The sequence below is a fragment of the Triticum aestivum genome, chromosome 3A (genome assembly GCF_018294505.1).
Source record: "Triticum aestivum cultivar Chinese Spring chromosome 3A, IWGSC CS RefSeq v2.1, whole genome shotgun sequence".
Taxonomy (NCBI): Eukaryota; Viridiplantae; Streptophyta; class Magnoliopsida; order Poales; family Poaceae; genus Triticum; species Triticum aestivum.
The window spans coordinates 222,588,946-222,609,601 of record NC_057800.1 but is presented as its reverse complement, the minus strand read 5'-3'; the positions used below and the strand labels follow the sequence as shown (position 1 = coordinate 222,609,601).

General features: G+C 50.9%; 1 protein-coding gene across 1 annotated transcript; it reads left to right on the top strand.

The window, feature by feature from the left end:
• The first annotated feature begins 746 nt into the window (after nucleotides 1–746).
• On the top strand, nucleotides 747–20,388 carry LOC123061044 (translin-associated protein X). The gene is made up of 7 exons (XM_044483946.1): nucleotides 747–957; nucleotides 1,029–1,159; nucleotides 16,401–16,480; nucleotides 17,003–17,144; nucleotides 17,215–17,364; nucleotides 17,462–17,663; nucleotides 20,090–20,388. Exons 1-7 carry the CDS (start codon nucleotides 822–824, stop codon nucleotides 20,191–20,193), a joined length of 945 nt encoding a protein of 314 aa, XP_044339881.1. The 5' UTR covers nucleotides 747–821; the 3' UTR covers nucleotides 20,194–20,388.
• The last annotated feature ends 268 nt before the right edge of the window (nucleotides 20,389–20,656 follow it).

Genomic DNA, 20,656 nt, shown 5'->3' with positions numbered 1-20,656 from the left:
TGGGGGCATAATAAGCCGAATAGTGTTCTGAATATAAAATCTGAGTACTTCGAACACAACTTCGGCCTTAGAGATGAGACCGGATGACTATGGCCCAAATATCAAAGTTTTCCCTTTTGACGATACGGAATTTTCTCATTTTGAGCGCTTCTCTATTTGAGGCCATCTTAATTAAGTTCTTGGCCGTGCCAAAATCTGGTGTCAACACCTCCTCCAAACCACATGCAGCGCTGGGTTCCAGGCTACTTTCATATCCGCAATTAACGCGCTCTGGCTAAAGCTTTTTGTTGTCAATAGCCGACCTAGGGCTAGCCACTTTGGCTTGATTTCTTCAACATCAATGTCATCTTCCCACATTAGATCATCTATTTCCTCATCCTGAAGATTCAGCCTCTCCAGGAGCTTCGCTGCTTCCTCTGACCTCCGATCTCTTGATCCACTACTCGAACCAGTCTCCGTCATGGCGGTCCGTGGACGGCGTTTGAAAACCAAAACCCTACTCCGCGTACCCGACTCTCCCAGGGACAACCTTGAGGGGGTCAGGAGACATGCGGGGGAAGGAGAAAATCTGACTTGCGGGATCAACCCGTCGGCGATGGGGAACTCACGGGCGGCGCCACCGGAGGACTGGAAAACTCTAGTCGCGAGACCTAGGGGAAAAACCCTCTCATTTTGGCTGTCCTTTTGATTTTATTTTTAACCACAACCACATGTTGGTTGGCCGGATGAACGTACGTCGTGTGTAAAAAAAAATGGTCTAGACACATGAAAAGAGGCAGCCACGGAAGAGCCGCGCCGAAACCGTGGGACGGGCCAGCCAGATGGTGCCCCTACGCGTCTGCCACCGCCTCGTCCACCTGCGCGGCCTCCCCTCCTCGCTTCGGCCTCCTCTCCCCTCCACCATGGCGGCGCCCCAACCCGGCTGCAAAACCCTTCGCCCCACCACTACTTCTTCGCGTAATCCCCCTCCCTCCTCATCCCCACTCTCGCTCCCTCTCCGCGTTCTCACTGTCTGCTGCTCTCTCCAGCGTCTCCTGCCGGCCCGGCCACCAAGAGGTCCAGGACAATGGCCACGGACGCGGCGGCTTCTCCGGCCTCGGCGGGGTGCTCCGCGATGAAGGCCGAGTTCACGGGCCACGCCGAGTACCTCAACGCGCTGGTATGTACGCGCAGGCGCTAACCGTTTCTCTTGGCTTCGCTCCCTCCCTGGATCAAGCCGCTGTTTGACGTGGCGGCTGGGCGTGATGCTTTCGCTGCCCGGGATTATTTTCTGCTGTGTAGTGCGCTCGAAGAGGGGTAGTCTAGAGCTTTATGTGTAGGTCAGCGCGCGTCTTTTTCTCTCTTGCCAAGATCTTCTCATGCGTGCTAGGTGTTCGGAGAAATTACAAGGAAACTTGTGCTGTATCTGCCTAGTGCTGATCCCTAATCAGGCAATGGGCGCTCACTTCGATAACAAGTTACAAGGTCACTCACGTTAGAGAGATATCAGCAAAATGCACAACAAGCCGAACACTCAACAAGTGCCAAGATCATTTGTGCTCAACCTGAACTAACCTGATATTTTACGAGAAAACTACTACACTAATGTGTGATGTAGGCGATGCTCAGTCTTGACCCAGTGTCACGTCCTAGCCGCAGCAAGGTTCGCCGGCGATCGACATTGATCAACTACGGCGCGGATTCGGATTTGGGAAGGGGGAGAGACGAGGTAGGCAGCTAGAAGAAGATAGAATGAGAGGTTCAGAGTCATTTCATTTCTTCGATGCCGAGACTTGACCGTTGCTTATATAAGGTCCATTACAACTCACACCCTGCACACACGGTCCATTACACAGACGCTAGCCAGCCCAACTCCGCCATTTTGAATTACGCACCAGGGCTTGACGCCTTCTCTGTCTTGCCTTTACCGTCTCCCAGCTTGGCTGACGCCCATGGTCAGTACCTCAGGACTGACAGTACCACCCCCCCCCCCCCCCCCCCCCCCCCTGAAGATTCAGCTTGCCCCCAAGTTGGTGCCTCTGGATAACACGCCTTGAGAACGTGGTAATCCTCCCAAGTGGCTGCTAAGGCGGGCATGGTTGTCCATTTCACCAGAATCTGCTGGTGTGCCGCGTTACCCTTCTTCACCAGACGACGATCCAAAATTTCTTCTGGTGCGAGGCCAGGAACAGATAGTTCCAATGGCCCTGGCAGTGTAGCAAAAACGGGAGTGTGGTCAGGTATGTGCTCTGCCCCTGGGTAGCTCCAACTTGTATGCAGCTTGACCAATCTTCGACAGGATCTTAAATGTCCCAAAGAACTTCATAGCCAGCTTAGGACAGGGACGATTTACCACTGACTGCAGGCACAAATATACCATTTCCCCTTGTATTTGCACTGCGCCCTGGCCAAATGCTCCTTTAAAACTGCTGTGTGTTGAGTATGGGATGACAGCCAAGCCTGAACATCAGCATTCAGCGAAACTGTCTGACGATGCAACTTGTCCACATTAGGGTCATGTCCATATAATGCTTTGTAAGGAGTACAGCCCAGAGAAGAATGGTACGTGGTATTATACCAAAGTTCTGCCTGAGGTAACCAGGAGGCCCACTTAGCTGGTGAATCGGGTACTGCACAACGCAAATACATCTTCAGACATTGATTTACTCTCTCAGTTTGTCCATCCGTTTGAGGATGATAAGTTGTGCTCATTTGCAGTTCAGTGCCCCATACTCTGAACAGTTCCTTCCAAAAAGCACTGGTGAAAATCTTGTCACAATCAGATACGATGAACTGAAGCAGACCATGCAGTTTGACTATGTTATTCAGAAAAACTTTAGCCACTGAAGCTGCAGTGAACAGGTGTTTCAGACGCAAGAAATGAGTGACTTCAGTAAAAACGATTCACCACTACTAAAATAGCATTAAATCCTTCTGATTTAGGCAAGAACTCAATGAAATCCATACTTGTAGCTTGCCAAGGACCATCAGGTATAGAAAGTGGTTGTAACTGACCTGGCACTTTGCATAATTCATGCTTTGCTTGTTGACAAATGCTACACTGCTTCACAAAGTTTTCCACATCTTTCTTCAGACCAGACCAGCTTGAACAGTTGTTTCACTCTATGATATGTTGGTAGCATGCCTGAATGCCCCCCCCCCCCTATAGTAGTGGAATGAAAAGCCTGGATTAACTTGGTTTGGAGCCCAGCATTTGCCCCCACTCAGATTTTATCCTCATGTTTAATCAGCCCCTCTTGCAACTGTTATCCAGGGATTAGCATCCAAAGCCAATTTCTGAAGCAGTACTTGAGCAGCAGGATCTACTGTGTAAGAATTCAAAATTTCTTGCGCCCAGACAGGTTTACTAGTGGACATTGCCTGGACTGAAAACAAACGTGCCGCCCTGGAAAGAGCATCAGCTGCTGTGTTCTCCACTCTTTTCTTGTACTGTATAGAGAACTGTAAGCCAACCAGTTTTGTCATAGCCTTCCTTTGCAAATCAGAAGTCAAATTTTGATCTCCCAAGTGGCAAAGACTCTGGTTATCAGTTTTAATCACAAAAGGAGCTCTATACAGATAAGATCTCCTCCTGTCAATGGCCATCATTATAGCTAGAAATTGCTTCTCATATATGGAAACCTTTTGGCTGTTAACCCCCAAGGCCTTGTGGTAATAAGCTATGGGATGGCCCTCTTGTGTAAGCACAAGCCCTAATACCAGTATTGCAAGCATCTGTTTCCACAGTAAAGGATTTGTTGAAATCTGGTAATGCCAGAACTGGACTAGTAGCCATTGCTTGTTTCAACAATTGAAAAACTCTCTGGGCTGTGTCCATCCACTGGAAGGCCTGTTTCTTGAGAAGAGCTGTCAGTGGTTTAGCCAGTAACCCATAATTCTGGAAAAAAATCCTGTAATATCCAGTGAGCCCTAAATATTCCCTTAACTCAGTGACACTTGTGGGAGTGGGCCAGTCCACCATGGCAGCAGTCTTTGTTGGATCAGTAGTAACTCCAGCATCTGAAATAATGTGGCCCAAATACTCCATGCTCTGTTGAGCAAAAGAGCATTTACTTTCCTTCACAAACAGCTTATGCTCTTGTAGTTTATCAAACACTGATTGCAGATGTTTCAAATGCTCTTCTAGAGTTTCACTGTATACTAATATATCATCCATGAAGACCAAAACATACTTCCTGTTGGGACCTGCAAATATGAAATTCATAAAGCATTGGCAAGTTGCTGGGGCAGTAAACAACCCAAAAGGCATGACTTTAAACTGATGCTGTCCATTTGTGTTTTAAGTGTTGTTTTGAATTCATCTGCTTCTGTCATTCTGATCTGATGATATCCTGACCTAAGATCCAACTTAGAAAACCACTTAGTGCCTCATAATTCATCCAGTAACTCATCAATCATGGGCAAAAGGCATGACTTTAAACTGATGCTGTCCATTATGTGTTTTAAGTGCTGTTTTTGAATTCATCTGCTTCTGTCATTCTGATCTGATGATATCCTGACCTAAGATCCAACTTAGAAAACCACTTAGTGCCTCATAATTCATCCAGTAACTCATCAATCACTGGCATAGGAAATTTGCTTTTGATAGTTAGAGAATTGAGTTTTCTGTAGTCCACACAAAATCTCCAAGTGCCATCCTTCTTCACCAATAGAACAGGAGAGGCAAAAGGGCTTAAACTAGGTGTTATTAGACCAGCTGGGAGAATTCCTGGCCGCGGCAACCAAGCACATCACCGCGGCCTTGCCTATGCCCGGGAGGAGGCCGCGTAGGCCCCTGAACTTTGCCCCCCGCCGTGGCCGCTCTGCGGCCACTTCCTTCCGACGGCGGCGCCCCCAGCGGCTGAAAGACGCGCGCACGTGCAGATCTTGCGCACCCTGGGGATCATCGGGACAAACCATAAGATCACATCTTCCGAGATGCAAACCTACGAGGGCATGTTTGCGACGCCCATCCCACTCGCTGTACTCAAGGCCATTGCCGCCCTGGTCGACCGAGAGATCCCGAAGTGCCTGACCAACCTGCCGACCACGCCGGCACGCGTTGAGGTTGCATGTGAAGCCTAGGAGAGGCACATCATCTTGCCCGTCGATCCGGTGTTCATGGATCACGGCCTTAAGATAGCGGCGTGGAATGTGCGTGGCCTGAACGCACGTGCTCGGCGCTTTGCCGCCCGCTCGCTGTTGGACACCCACTGCTGCTTCCATTGTATGTCTGCAGGAAACAAAGATGGAATTGCTCTGCTCGTCTGTCGTGCTCGACACACTTGGCTCGAAATTCGACGATTACACATATCTCCCGGCGAATGGCACAAGAGATGGCATTCTTTTGGCAAGGAAGAGCAGGGTTGTGTCTATCACGAACCCTCTGTTCACCACGAATGCCCTCACTGCCACGGTGACCATGCCCACGGGCACGCCCTGGTGGCTATCGGTCGTGTATGGACCTCAGGACGACACGGACAAAATCGCGTTCCTGCAAGAGCTGCGGGAGATCCGCACGGCCTACCCAGGGCCATGGATGCCGTGCGGCGACTTCAACCTTATCCTCCGCTGTCGGATCGTGGGTTTCGGCTAACCCTTGAGGTTCAAACATAGGGGTGCACACGAAATATTCCTCCTCTCTAGTTCGCTCGCTTGACAATCCCACGGCCTAGCTCGATGAACCCAAGGAACACGAGATACAGAGGTTTATACTGGTTAAGGCCACCGTTGTGGTGTAATACTCTACTCCAGTGTGGTGGTGGATTGCCTCGAGGGCTAGGGATGAACTAGTACAATGGATGAACTGCCTCCTGAGGAGAGGTGTTCTTGAGCTTGATGAGCTGGTGTGTGTGAGGATGGTCTGAATGATCCGTCCGTTGCTACGGTGGTGGCTAGCCCTATTTATAGAGGCCCTGATCCTCTTCCCAAATGTTAGGCGGGAAGGGATCCAACGACGGCCAAGTTTGAAGGGGGACAACTAGTACAAGCTATCCTGACAAAAGGCGGTCTTCGCCTGCCAAAGGCTCTGGTGGTGACGCTGCTGTGGGCTCCGCGGTGACTTCCGTCCTGCCGTCCTGCTGGCCTTGGTCTCGTTGCATCGATATGGAAACCTTTGTCTGATGCCTCGGGACTCCTCGCCTGCGCCTGCCTCTTTAGCACCAAAGAGGAAACTGGTACACTGCGTCCGCTGGCGCCTGCCTGGCCTTGGTCGTCATGGCTCACGTCACGTGAACCTCGCGAGGTGCCCCTTGCATAGATATCCCCGCTCCTCGGGAGCCAGCCTAGTGAGGCTGCCCCCAGGGAGGTCTTGGCGTCGTCCGCCTCGCGAGGCTTGGCCCCTTGCGAGGGTCTTGAGTTGTTGCAGATGATGGGCCATACCAGGCCGCTGGTGGAGCCACGCCGTGGGCTGCAGGCAGGCAAGTCTGGGTACCCCCGTTCCCAGGACGCCGACAGTAGCCCTGAGGACAAGAGCAATGGTAACCTGAACAGGCGAATGATGGGCAGGTTTCGCCGCCTTGTCAACGACCTCGCTCTGAAGGAAATCTACCTCAACGGGTGCCGCTTTACATGGTCCAACGAGCAGTCCCCGCCTACCCTGGTGCATCTGGACCGCGTGCTCTGCATCTCGGACTGGGAAGACGCACACGACGAGTGCCATCTCCGCTGCCTTGCGTCCGTCGTCTCGGACCATTGCCCATTGTTGTTGGATTGCGCACCCATGCCCGCGTCGCATAGGCGTTTCCATTTTGAGGATTTCTGGCTTAGGCTCGATGGATTCCATGACACGGTGGCTGCGGCTTGGGGCTCGGCTTATGACCCGGATCCCTTCCATCGCCTGATGCTTCGCCTCCAAGCCACAGCCCGTCGACTCACCAGCTGGAGCGCCAAGTCGACCGGCAACATTCGCGACCGAATGGCCATCTCTCGCGAGCTCATATCACGCTTCGACAAGGCTAGGACCGTGCTGTATCCCCGCCAGAAGACTGGTTGAGGAAGCACCTAAAGATCACATACCTCGGCCTTGCGTCCATGGAGTGCACTATTGCCAGACAGCGCGCGCATTGCCATGCTCAAGGAGGGCGACACCAATGCCGGTTTCTTCCATCAGCAATGCTCCTTCCGCCGACAGAAGAATCGAATATACAACCTTGCCGTGGATGGGCACGTACTCACCGACCAGGACATGATGGCGCGGGCTACATTCGAGCACTTCGACAGGATCCTTGGCTCGACTGCTGACCGGGAACTCACGCTAGAGCTGGATCAGCTCATCGAGCCACGCGACCTCTCTAGCCCGGATGCGCCATTCACCATGGAGGAGGTCTGGGAGGCGATCAAACGCCTCCCCGCCCGCAAGGCGCCAGGGCCTGATGGGTTCACCGCTGAATTCATGCGGGCCTGCTGGACCATCGTGCGACAAGACTTCATGGACGTCTTCCGGCAGCTGTTCGAGATGAGAGGACGCGGCTTCCACAAGCTGAACCAAGCCTTGGTGACCTTGCTCCCCAAGCGAGCTGACGCCCAGCAGCTAAGCGACTACTGACCGATTTGCTTGATACATCTTGTGGCCAAAATCTTCGCCAAGGTCCTCTCGCTGCGCCTCGCTCCCAGGCTGGATGCCCTAGTCAGCCGGAACCAAAACGCATTCATCCAGGGCGGAGCCTTGACGACAACTTCGTCCTCATCAAGCAATCCCTACGGATGCTACATCAGCTCGGGGCCCCACGGATCATGCTGAAGCTCGACTTAACGCGCGCCTTCGACTCCATATCTTGGCCATTCCTCTTTGAGGTCTTGGCGACAATATGGGTTCGGAGACAGATTTCTGGAGTGGCTCACGATCCTGCTTTCGACGGCGAGCACTCGCGTCCTGCTGAATGGAGAACCCAGCCCCCCAATATGGCACCGAGGTGGCCTACGACAGGGCGATCTCTCTCTACGTGGATGATGTGATGCTTTTCTGCCACGCCACGCCGGAGGATGTTGCCGTCGTCAAGGGAATCCTAGCCCTATTCGGCAAGGCGAGCGGGCTAATGGTCAACTACACCAAGAGCTCGGCCACTACCCTGCATGGCGACCTGCTGGCCGATGAGGCGACCGCTCAGCTCGGGTGTTCGGTAGCGCAGCTCCCCATAACTTACCTCGGCATCCCGCTGACGACACGCCGGCCCACTGCCACCCAGCTACACCCCCTCGTTGACTCGGTGGCTGCCAGACCTCCGACTTGGAAGGCGTGGCTCATGAACAAGGCGGGGCGGCTCGCCCTGGTCAAGTCTGTCCTATGCGCGATCCCCGTACACTAGTTGCTTGCGTTCTCCTCGCCCAAGAAAACGCTGAAGCAGCTAGAGAACATCATGAGGGGTTTCCTTTGGGCTGGACGCGCCATCGCCAATGGCGGCCAGTGCCACGTCAATTGGCGCCATGTGTGCAGACCCATTGAGTACGGCGGGTTAGGGGTCCGCGACCTGGAGCGCGCTGGACTTGCGTTGCGCATGCGATGGATGTGGCTCGCCCGCGTGGACCCTGACCGCGCTTGGCAAGGTCTTGACCTACAGTTCACACATGAGGAGCGAGCGATGTTCTTCGCCTCCACCACTATGAGCATCGGCAATGGTCTCACCACGTTGTTCTGGGAGGATCGCTGGATCAATGGGCAGTCCGTCCTTGATCTCACCCCACTGCTCTACCAATGCATCCCCAAACAGCGACACAAATCAAGGACGGTCGCTGATGGACTCGCCAACAACACCTGGGCGCGTGATATACAGGGGACGCTGGGGCTGCACGAGATCGGTCAATACTTGCTCCTTTGGCAAGCCGTGAGCCACATCACTTTCTCGAACGAGCCGGACCGCTTGCTCTGGAGGTGGACGGCCAACGGATGCTACTCGGCGCAATCTTGCTATGCGGCCAGCTTCCAGGGTTCTACACGATGCCCCTCATGGAAGTTGATATGGAAAAGTTGGGATCCACCAAGGGTAAAGTTCTTTCACTGGTTGGCAGCCCAGGATCGCTGCTGGACAGTCGAAAGGCTCGCCAGGCGCGGGCTGGATCATCACCCCAGATGCCTCCTTTGCGACCAGGCCGTGGAATCACTACAGCACCTGCTCCTGGCCTGTCGCTTTGCTCGCCAGACATGGCATACCATCCTCGACCGGCTCCGGTTGCCAGCCCAGCCGCCCGATCAAGAACCCAATTTCATGGAGTGGTGGCTGCGCGCAAGGGTGGCCACACCACCGGCACATCGCAAGGCCCTCAAGTCCATCACATTGCTCGTCCCTTGGATGATATGGAAGCACAGGAATGCATGCGTTTTCGACAATGCTTCACCATCTATCGAAACACTAGTGGATAGGATCAAAGAGGAGGCCCGGTGTTGGGCAAAAGCAGGCGCCCAGGGGCCGCGGGTTGTTCTGCCCACAACCTGGGACGTCCACTGACCGGTCACAGAACCATGTATCAACTCACCTCCTAGGAGGTCTTCCATCTTTTCAATGAAATGAAGCGCAAAGGCTTTTTGCGTTTTCTCGAAAAAAAGCATTTCAGCGACCTGTCTCTCAATTTCATCTTTCCGCAAAGGACAGTATCTATAAGGCGGTTGGCATTAGGAACAAGGTGAATGGCACGGTCAAACTCTCTATGGGGACGCAGGGTCTTGGGATCAATAAACACTGCTTTGTTAGTCTTCAACACTTTTTCAAGAAAACGCAAATAGCTTTTGCGTTTCATTGCATTGGAAAGATAGGGAATTTACATCCTCCTAGGAGGCATTTTCACAGCCGCCATGGGCTCAGTGGACATCCCAAGATGATGGCAAAACGACCCTGAGCCCTTGAGCTCCGGCCTTTGCCCAACATCGGGCCTCGTCCTTGATCGTGTCTAGAAGCTCATTGAGCGAGGGGCTAACATGGTCAAAAACGCACGCATTCCTATGCTTCCAGATCATCCACGGCACCAAGAGCGCTGCGGATTTCAGCGCCTTGCGTAGAGTGGGCGGTGTGAACTCCTTCGCACGCAGCCACCAGTCCATAAGCGAATCATCGTGCTCGGGTGTCGGCGCCGGCAAGCGCAGCCAAGACAGGACCTCATGCCATGTCTGCCTGGTGAATGGGCATGTGAGCATCAAGTGTCTGATCGTCTCCGGTTCCTGGTCACACAGCAGGCACCGCGGGTGATGCTGCAGGCCGCGGCGCGCGAGTCGCTCGGCAGTCCAGCAGCGGTCTTGGCAGGCCAGCCAATGGAAGAACTTCACTCTAGGCGGCGCCCAGGTCCTCCAAATGAGCTTCCAAGAGTGGCAGCCCCTCGCTCCATGGAATGTTGCCCGGTAGCATGACTGGGCCGTGTATGTGCCACTAGTGGTCCAGCTCCAAAGTAGCTTGTCCGGCACGTTGGACAGCTGGATGTGCTGCACCAAGTGCCAAAGCTTGAGGTACTGACCGATCTCAGGAAGGCCTAGCAGACCTTGGATGTCACATGCCCATAGGTTGTTGGCCATGGCCTCCGCCATCGTTCTCGTCTTCCGGCGCTGCTTGGGGATGCACTGAAAGAGCATGGGCACGAGCTCACGGACGCCCTGGCCACCAAGCCAGCGATCTGCCCAGAAAAGTGCGGTCCTTCCATCTTCGAGGGCCATGGTTGTCGAGGCGTAAAAGAGCGCGCGCTCCTCCGAAGTGAATTGCAGGTCCAGCCCTTGCCATGCTTTGTCCGTGTCCGTGCGTGCTAGCCATAGCCAGCGGAACCGTAGTGAGAGTCCAGTGCGCTCCAGGTCCCGGACGCCCAGCCCACCATACTCAAGCGGTGGCAAACCCGGCGCCAATTCACGTGGCAGTGACCACCGAGAGCATCCACACGGCCGGCCCATAGGAACCCGCGCTGGATCTTCTCGAGCTGCTTTAAGGTTTTCTTTGGGGGCGCGAGCACGAGGAGTTGGTGGATAGGTATGGCGTTGAGTACCGACTTGACAAGCGCAAGTCGTCCAGCTTTGTTCATCAGCCAAGCCTTCCACGAGGGGAGCCGGCCCGCCACCGCGTCGACGAGGGGCTGCAGCTGAGCCGCAGAGGGGCGGCGGGTGGTGAGCGGGATGCCTAGGTAGGTGACCGGCAAGGTCGCGACGGGGCACCCAAGCAGCTCCACCACCCCCTCGGCGGAGTCGTCGCCATGTATGATCGTGACCGAGCTCTTGGCGTAGTTCACCCGTAGCCCCGATGCCGTGCCGAACACGTCCAGGATGCCTTTGACAGCGGATACCTCCTCAAGAGTGGCATGGCAGAAGAGCATCACATCGTCGGCGTAGAGAGAGATCACCGGAATGGCACGACGGGGGTGTAGCTGCTGGAGGATGCCAGACTGTAGGGCGTGGCGCATCAGCCTTCCAAGAGTGTCCACCGCCAACACGAAGAGCTGTGGGGAGGTGGAGTCGCCTTGCCTCAGCCCGCGGCGGTGCCAGATCGGCGGGCCGGGGTCTCCGTTGAGCATGACCCGAGTGCTTGCCGATGATAGCAGGATGGCCAGCCATTCTCTGAATCGGTCCCCAAACCCATATTGGCACAACACCTCAAAGAGGAAGGGCCAGGATATGGAGTCAAAGGCACGAGTGAGGTCGAGCTTGAGCATGATCTTGGGCGCGCCAAGTTGGTGCAGCATCTTGAGGGATTGCCGGACAAGTGTGAAGTTGTCGTGAAGAGTACGTCCGACAATGAACGCGTTCTGGTTGCGGCTGAGGAGGCTGTCGAGCTTGGGGGTGAGACGCAGTGAGAGGACCTTCGCGAAGATCTTGGCCACTATGTGGATCAAGCAGATCGGCCGGTAGTCTCCGGGTTGCTGAGCGTCCGCGCGCTTGGGCAGCAGGGTAAGCAGCGCTTGGTTGAGCCTGCTAAACCCGCGTCCGCGCAGCGTGTACAACAGCTCGAACACGCTCCAAATGTCGTGCCGTATGATGCTCCAGCAAGCACGCAGAAATTCCGCGGTGAAGGCGTCCGGCCCGGGCGCTTTTCACGCCGGCATGCACTTGACGGCCTCCCATATCTCCTCCTGGCTGAAGGGCTCGTCGAGGCATGTGAGGTCGCTGGGTATAATGAGTTGGGAGAGATCAAGCGTGTGTTCTTGGTCCACGGCAGTGCCCAGCAAGCCATCAAAATGCGTGAACGCCGCGCTGGCCATCTCCTCATGATCGGTGAGCACCTGGCCGTCGACGACAAGACTGTGAATGCGATTCTTTTGCCGTCGGAAGGAGCATTGCCTGTGGAAAAAACTCGTGTTGGCGTCGCCGTCCTTGAGAGTCGCGATGCGGGCTCGCTGCCTGGCGATCGTGCGCTCCATGGAAGCCATGCCCAGGTAGGTGACCTTAAGCTGCTTGCGAAGCCACTCCTCTGGAGGCGAGAGTGCCTGGTCCTCACGCGCCTTGTCAAAGCGCAGGATCAGCTCGCGGGAGATGACAAGCTTCTCCCGGATGTTGCCCCTGGACTTGGCGCTCCAGCTGGATAGGCGGTGGGCAGTGGCCTGAAGGCGCTTGACCAGCCTCCAGAAGGGGTCGTCGTCGTGCACCGAGCTCCAGGCCGTGGCAACAGTGTCGTGGAAGCCGTCCAGCCGAAGCCAATAGTCCTCGAAGTGGAAGCGCTTGCGAGCCGTCGGCATGGGGGAGCAATCCAGCAGCAACGGACAGTGGTCTGACACGACCGAAGCGAGACATCGGAGGTGGCACTCGCCGTGCGCATCTTCCCAATCCGAGGTGCAGAGGACGCGGTCCAGGTGCACCAGCGTGGGCGGCGACTGCTCGTTCGACCACGTGAAGCGGCGCCCATTGAGATAGACCTCCTTTAAGGCGAGGTCGTTGATGACGCGGCGAAACCTTCACATCATGCGTCGGTGCAGGCCACCCATGTTTTTGTCCTCGTCCCGGAGAATGAGGTTGAAATCGCCACAGAGCATCCATGGGCCGGGGCATGCCGCACGTATGTCGCGCAGCTCCTGGAGGAACAGGATCTTATCAGCGTCTTCCTGGGGGCCGTAGACCGTCGTAAGCCACCACGGTGTCCCGGAGGCCACGGTCACCTTGGCCGTGAGCGCGTTCTGGGTCAGCAGGGGGTCGGAGATCGAGACGACTCTGCTCTTCCAAGCGATGAGGATGCCGCCTCGTGTGCCAACAGCCGGGAGGTAAGCGTAGTCATCGAACTCGGAACCGAGGATGTCAAGCACGATGGGCGAGTAGATCAAAGCCATCTTAGTTTCTTGTAGGCATACAATGGCGGCGCCGGTGGTGTCCAGCAGAGATCGTATGGCACGACGCCGGGCGCGCGAGTTAAGCCCTCGAACATTCCAAACTGCAATCTTTATTCTGTGATCCATGGACAAGGGGTCGACGAGGAGGGTGCTGGCGGGCCTAGCTCTCGCAGGCAACGGCCTCGCGCGTGGGGGAGACGATGCACGCTGGGATCTCCCGATCAACCAGGGCGGCGATGGCCTTGAGCACCAACAGGGGGATTGGCGCTGCGAACATGTCGTCGTAGGCTTTCATCTCGATGGCAGTGATCTTCTGGTTGGTGCCAACTATCCCCAGGGTGCGTAGGATCTGCACATGAGCCCTCCTTTCTGCCGTCGGCGGTGCTGCCACGGGTGTGGCGACGGCCGCGGAGCGGCCTCGGCGTGGGGCAAAGTTGAGAGGGCGGCGTGGCCGCTTCTCTGGGGTCGGCAAGGACGCACTGATGTGTTTCGTGGCTGCGGCGAGGAACTCGCCGAGCGTCCAAGCCTGCTGCTGCAGAGTCGCCCGGCAGCGCGATCGACGCATCGTGATAGGCGGCGATGCAAACCGTCCAGAAGCCGGGGATCGAGGCCCGAGGCCAGGCGCGGGCGTGACGGATTCCCCGGGCCGCTGCAGAATTGAGATCAGTCCCTGGGCCCCGGCGGTGGCCCTCGGTTGCAGCAGTGGTGGAGATGCGGCCTCAGCATCGGGTGGCCCATCCCCACTTGGCCCAACATGGGGGGTGGCCTCGGGCGCGTACGTGAGAGCAGATGGGGCGGCAACCGGTGTGTCCCCTCCCGCCAGAAACCCAAGAGTGGGGCCGGAGGGCAGCGAGGACTGGGCAGCTGGGGTTCCTGGGCCCGCCGTGGGACCAGGGGTGGGCGAGGCGCGGCTTTGCCCCGACAGGGCGACAGGCGATCCAGACCGCTCTGAATCTTCTGGCGAACCCACGGAGCTCGAGCTCAACACTTGCTGTACTTCAGTTGGGACTTGAGCACCTGGAGTAGCAGTAATGGGTTGTAACACAGCTGTGGCCCAGATGTCATTAGCCTTCTCCCGTTTCAGCAGCTGGTCCATAGAAATTTCTTGGATAGACTCTTGCTTGGCAGGTAAGATCTCTTGTAACTTCACTTCTTTTCTCTGATACACAAACTGAGTCCACTTCTCAGCCCAATGACATTGCATTACACCCCACTGTTCCAGCTAGTGCATCCCTAAAATAATGTCATCTCCTGGCAGTGGTAACACTTTCGTGGAGCTTGTGAAATTATGGCCCTGAATCCACCAGGTTAAGTTGGGTACAAATTCAGTGTATGCCACCAAGTCTCTATTGGCCACTTTAACTTGCAAGGGCTGAGTCAGTTTTTCTGCAGTAACTGGCACTCTGCTCAACAGGGCCTGATCCACAAAGGTGTGTACTGCCTGAATCAATGAGCACCAGTACCACTTGATTTCCCATGAGAGCCCTGAGTTGAATAGTTTTAGGATGTGAAGCTCCAGACAAAGCTGTCACAGAGATAGTAGCACACTCTTCCTGAAAATTGTCCACTAAAGCATCTAAGACATATTATCTCATGAGGATCAATCACTTCAGCTGCCTTAAGTTGAGCTGTAGGAGCAGGAACCTGCTTGCATGCATGCCCATGCATATATGTTTCTCCACAACTGTAACGCAGACCATTAGCACGTCTATATTCCTTTAACTGTTTGGCTTTCCGCAATTCTCCAGGAGCAAAATTTGGTCTGGTGTCAGTTCTAGTAGATGTATTCTTCTGATAACTAGACTTGTATGATTTCTGTTGAGCCAACAGCCCTTCCTGAACTGTATCATACATGGATGCCACCTGAACATTGGGTGGAAGTTGGAGTCTACCACTGATCTCAGCTCTTCCTTCAGTCCCATGACAAATCTAGCAACCAGAAAAGTATCACTAATTGTGGGCTCATACAACCTTATATTGCACACTAACTGCTGGAACTGAACCTTGTACTCTTCCACTGTATCCAACTGCTTGAGTACCATCAGTGCTTTCATCCTCTCTCTATGAATATTCACATGAAACTCCTGTAAAATAGCCTCACAAAACTGCTCCGAAGTGTGAAAGGCACTGTGCTGTTTGAATGCCTGATACCAATGTGCAGATTTATCTGACAGATACAGTCAGGCAGAAGTAACTTTGAAATTATCAGGGATATTGATACAACTGGAAGAATGCTTCACACTTATCGATCCAAATCCTTACATCCATACCATCAAAGCAAGGAAAATCCATCTTAGGCATCCAGGAGCGCTTCCCAGCAGGTTCATCCGTAGCTAGAGGAACAGTATGATCGACAGCGGGCAAATTGACATGTACCTGAGGAAAACACTGCAGCGGACGAGCAGCAACTCCTGGTGCTGCCCCAAGGATCCCATCGGACACATCAGATGCTGTGGGAGAAGAACTCTCACCACTGCCAGCCATGACCGGCTGCTTCCCAAACTGCGCGGCATGCGCCTGCTCCTGTTGAACCTTCCCCAACGTATCACAGGAGAGGTTGACTTTGACCTGTACCTGATCCAGACGTGTCTATTACAACTCACACCCGGCCCGCATGGCCCATTACACAGATGCTAACCAGCCCAACTCTACCATTTGAATTACGCTCCAGCGCTTGACGCCTTTTCAGTCTGGCCTTTACGTCTCCCAGCTCGGCTGACGCCCATGGTCAGTACCTCAGGACTAACACCCAGTTGATGGGAAAGATATTTCCGTTCCTCTCTCCTGGTTGAAGCTAGACTTCTTAGCATCTTTGTTTTCAGATTAAGGCGGAGGTTTGTCTTTGTCATTATACATTTGCACGTGGATATCTATAATAGCATGGCAAAGCTGCAACATCTGTCAGATTTCATTTTCTGTATCTGAGTTCATTGCATGAAATTATCTACTACTTTAGCATTCTGTCTCTTCAGGGTTCCCTGAACTATATTCTAGAAGTTTTTCCTCTTGGGTTAAATGTGCACAATCAACACTCACCATTAGATCTGTTTTTTCCATTAGAATTTGTTCTTCCATTTCACAAACTGAAAGCAGGCATGTTGTCACAGTAGGATGTTTTTTTTTTACTCCCTTAGGTTATTCGGTAATTACCGAGTATCAGTGCTTTCATATTATCTTATCACTGTTCTCTATCATTGTAGAATGATAAAAGGGAAAGGCTTGTGAAAGCAAGTCGGGATGTGACAATGAACAGCAAAAAGGTCATCTTTCAGGTCCACAGGTAATTGATACAGAGTGCTGATGACCTGCTTCATCTGAGCATCAAAAGTTGTGCTAGATGTATCATGATTTATCTATTTATTTTTGAAAAAGGAAGAAACTGATTGCGGTTCTCAGAATAACTTGGAGCACTCTTACTTCTTAACCTTGATCTTTTATGAATTAGTATGCTGTGTGACGTTTAAAATGTGGGATGTGGAAATGCCTTCTTTTACAATGAAATTATGTTTGGCTTAGTGTAAACTCGTCATGCTGACTTTTGCCGAACATACCCAAGCCAGTGGGTAGTTGCACAGACAATCAGGAATTCTGCATGAGTTAAGTGGTTCGAAGTATTTGTTTCCTCCAAATCAGATGTGATGATAGAAGCAGGATTTTAGCTTAAAAATCATGTCCATCATGTAGCATGAGGCCTGAAATTATAAACGGCTCTTGGAATTGATCAAACTTACATCTGCAAATCATCTTCAATTTCCAATGTGTGACAGTTCACATTTATTCTTATACTATTTTTCTTCTCCAGGATCAGCAAAAATAACAGGGAGGAAGTTCTTTCAAAGGCGGAAAATGACCTTGCTGCTGTGGTTAACCAGTACATTGGCAAATTAGTAAAAGAACTACAGGGAACCGACTTCTGGAAGCTCAGAAGAGCCTATACCCCTGGTGTTAGTATCAATGTCGTCCTTCTACATTTGTTTTGCCAGAAATCCAACATGTTTTTCATGAATGCTGCAGGTACAAGAATATATTGAGGCCGCAACATTTTGTAGATTTTGCAAGACTGGCACTTTATTGGGTCTAGCTGAAATTAATGATTCTTTGCTTGCTCTAAGTGATGAATCCATTGAGCCCTTGCAGATAAATGTGCTTGACTATCTATTAGGGGTAAATATACTGATACATTTATAAATTATTTATGATCATTTTCCCTTTTCTGTACGTGCTGGAAGTTAATGCTATTTCTGTGCTGCCAATGTCTTAGGTTGCTGATTTGTCAGGAGAGCTAATGAGGCTTGCAATTGGACGTATATCTGACGGGGAAGTTGAATATGCTAAAAATATATGTGCATTTGTACGTGACATTTATAGGGAACTGACCCTTCTTGTGCCACTGATGGATGACAATAATGAGATGAAGAAGAAAATGGAGGTTATGCTTCAAAGTGTAGTGAAAATTGAGAATGGTATCACTTCTTTCATGCCCAACAGTATTGAACTTTCCGATGATTCTTCATTTGTGCAACGTATGCTAAGTACATGAATGATCTAAACCTTTTGTTCGGAGACATATGGTGATGATGGAGTCACCGATTGGGGGAGGACTAGAACTGGAATAGCCAGCGAAAGAGGGAAAATTGCAGCAGAATTTATGGATTGTTTAGTTTGAAGAAAAAACTCTTCTCAGTACGGGTTAATCCATTGAACAATTACATGAATTTTGGTGGAAACAACCCTTGTTTGTTATTCCATTGCTTAGGTCCAACCAATGTGGTGCTAGCCTTATATACTGCTTAGAGTGGATAAAAACTAAAGATATTGACACTAGGCTTGGACGTGCTTGCTGACTGTAGCTAATTTACCTTGTTGCACAATCCATGGGCTCAAATGCAAGGAAATTATGCACTCCAGTGGTGAATTTAATCAGAAGAAGCAGCGATTAACATTAGCACAACATATAAACTAGACATGATACAAACTCAAAATACTAGCATGATCACAGCATTGCATCTCACTCATGTATCATGACAAAAAAAAACTTAATAGACCTACCATATTGGCGATATAAATATCGGCTTCCATAGATGTTGCCAAGAGGCGCAGAAATGTTGTCTATGAACTGGTGTATATTTACGCAAATGTAGTCACCTATTTATTGATTAAATTAATCATGAAAGTTCGTAAATTTCTGATAGATAATCAGCTACATATGACACTTAAGAATCTGGATTTGTAGATTATTAAATATCAGTTACACCCTGGTAAAAGGTTGGAGCGTACTATCTTCACATGTACATAATGCTATATAATTTAGTGTGTTCTCCTTGACTCTTGTCACACTCACACCTTAGTTCCCAGACCACCAACTGATCTTAAATGTTGATTCTTACTTGCCAGTTACCACCAGTATATGCTAACAAAAAGAGGATTTTTTCTGCTTTTGCTAGAATAGCTTATCTTTTAAGAAGGTTCTCCTCAACTGAAAATGTGTTGTCCGGTAGTTGCAAAGTTATATTGTGAAATTGGCAGTCCTTTGCTGCCTTTGTTTGTAAGGACTAATGATTCTGCTATTGCTTTAGACATTATTTAGCAGTTAATTAAGCGTGATTTTCGTTCTTAAATCACATGTTTTTGTTTGATCTTGTGTTCCTTTATTTATCTGTACTTTTATTTCTACGGTGACACTAGGTATCCCATCTTTAAATCATTTTGTTCTACACATGCAACAAGAACCACCATGATTATGTTAAAGTTTATCAAGGATCAAACTAGCATGAGTAATATATTTGTTTGGTTAATAGTGTTTTTAAGTATACCCAACCTGAACTAGGGTTGGTTTTAATCGTGCTATTTAAGTTCACATCTGAACTTTCTTGTTGTACCATGTGCTAGTCAACTAGAATCATTCAGTGGGACCTTAATTGTGTCTGTCAAAAGGTCGTTGTCTGTTGCAGTACCTCTAGAAAAGTCCCGTGTTGGTTTGCACTCGGACGTTTCACATTTTTAAATAAAAAAGGGTGGTGTGTATTTTGTACATTCAGAGGTGGGTGCTTGTGTTTAGACCTTGAACCTACATGTTCAGAGTTGATTTTTACCAACATGTGCATCTTTAAAAATTCTCAACAAATTTTAATGTACATTTGCACAAGTATGTAAACCTTGAACCTACATGTTCAGAGTTGATTTTTTTTTTTTTTACAATTCTTCAAAATGCAACCTTAAATTCAAGCAAACATCCTTGCGGGTACAGTAGCTTTTCCCAAAAAGCTGTTTTACTTTGAATTTATTGAATATGAAGGACAAACTAGTACACGATGTTTCCGCTGTTTATAAATAATAATTGTAATCCACTTAGTTTAAATGGTTTGATTCTCTGCCGCAATGATTAGTTTAGAAGCTTTTGTAGTTTTTACTTTTTCTGAACTATCTGGCACAAAAAATTGGCATAGCTGAAAATTGATAATTTAGCTTATTCAAATATTTCGACGTTTGCTTCTATTTTGTGGAATTACATTTCAAGCACAACAGGTTCACAAGTACTGGGGATAGCTTAGGTGTGCTGTGCCGTCTACTTCATCAATTATCCTTTTGCTTTTGTTTCGATACTGTTGATGTTATTCTCCTGCCTATCTTACTGTCACTTTTTGTCGGCGTATTTCTGTTTTTAAAACACATCGCACTAGAGGCACTCCGTGTTTGTTGATTTCCCCCCTGGCAGTGTTTCTCTATGTAGGTGTGCTGATTTAGTTTAGATCCACCTTCTCTGAATACCTAGATTTGCATTTGTGGTATCATCATCATCATCTTATGTTCGTTATTGTTGGATCCATATTAGGGCAGATGCAATTATACTTCTGCTGACTTTGACGCTGTGCATGTATATGTTATACAGCTTGCTTCAGTGTTCATGTGAGAGGATCTGAATACATCCCTATGCTGGGAACATCTGGCGAGTCAGACTACGCCTTCTTCGGTGCCGCCGATTATGACCAATGAAGCCAGACTGCCTAACAGGCATGTTTCTGGGACCTATCTCAAAAAAGAAGCTTTGAACACGACTATTATTTGTTGCTTGTGCACATCACACCGTAGAACATGTAATCCCGGCCCTCAGCTACCTGTATTCTGTAGCATTGCAAGACTAACCTTCTAGCATTATTCTTCTATGCACTGGTTGTTTCTGTTTCTTTATCTTCTGATGCTCTTTTCTCCCCTCCAGAAAGTCTCTTGAGTGCTCTGAACCATTTGCTCTAATCACCTGATATGCCTTCGGACCTCACCTAAGTAGAGAGAAAATAATTGTCTTGTTAATACAATTTCAAGAAAAATATCAAATCTTCAATTAGTTTGGATTGCTTACCGCATGTGTCACGTGGCAAGTCTTAATTAAGGGCGCGTTCGGTGGCCCTCCGCTCCGCTCTGCTCCTGGAGCGGATGGAGCTGGAATTATAATCCCTGG

Bases quoted from the DNA above. Each gene is read 5' to 3' on its own strand.
- LOC123061044 (XM_044483946.1), top strand. From the start codon at position 822: ATGGTGCCCCTACGCGTCTGCCACCGCCTCGTCCACCTGCGCGGCCTC. The intron at 1,160-16,400 runs GTATGTACGCGC...CTATCATTGTAG, and splicing joins CCGAGTACCTCAACGCGCTG to AATGATAAAAGGGAAAGGCT. The intron at 17,664-20,089 runs GTATCACTTCTT...TATGTTATACAG, and splicing joins TGTAGTGAAAATTGAGAATG to CTTGCTTCAGTGTTCATGTG.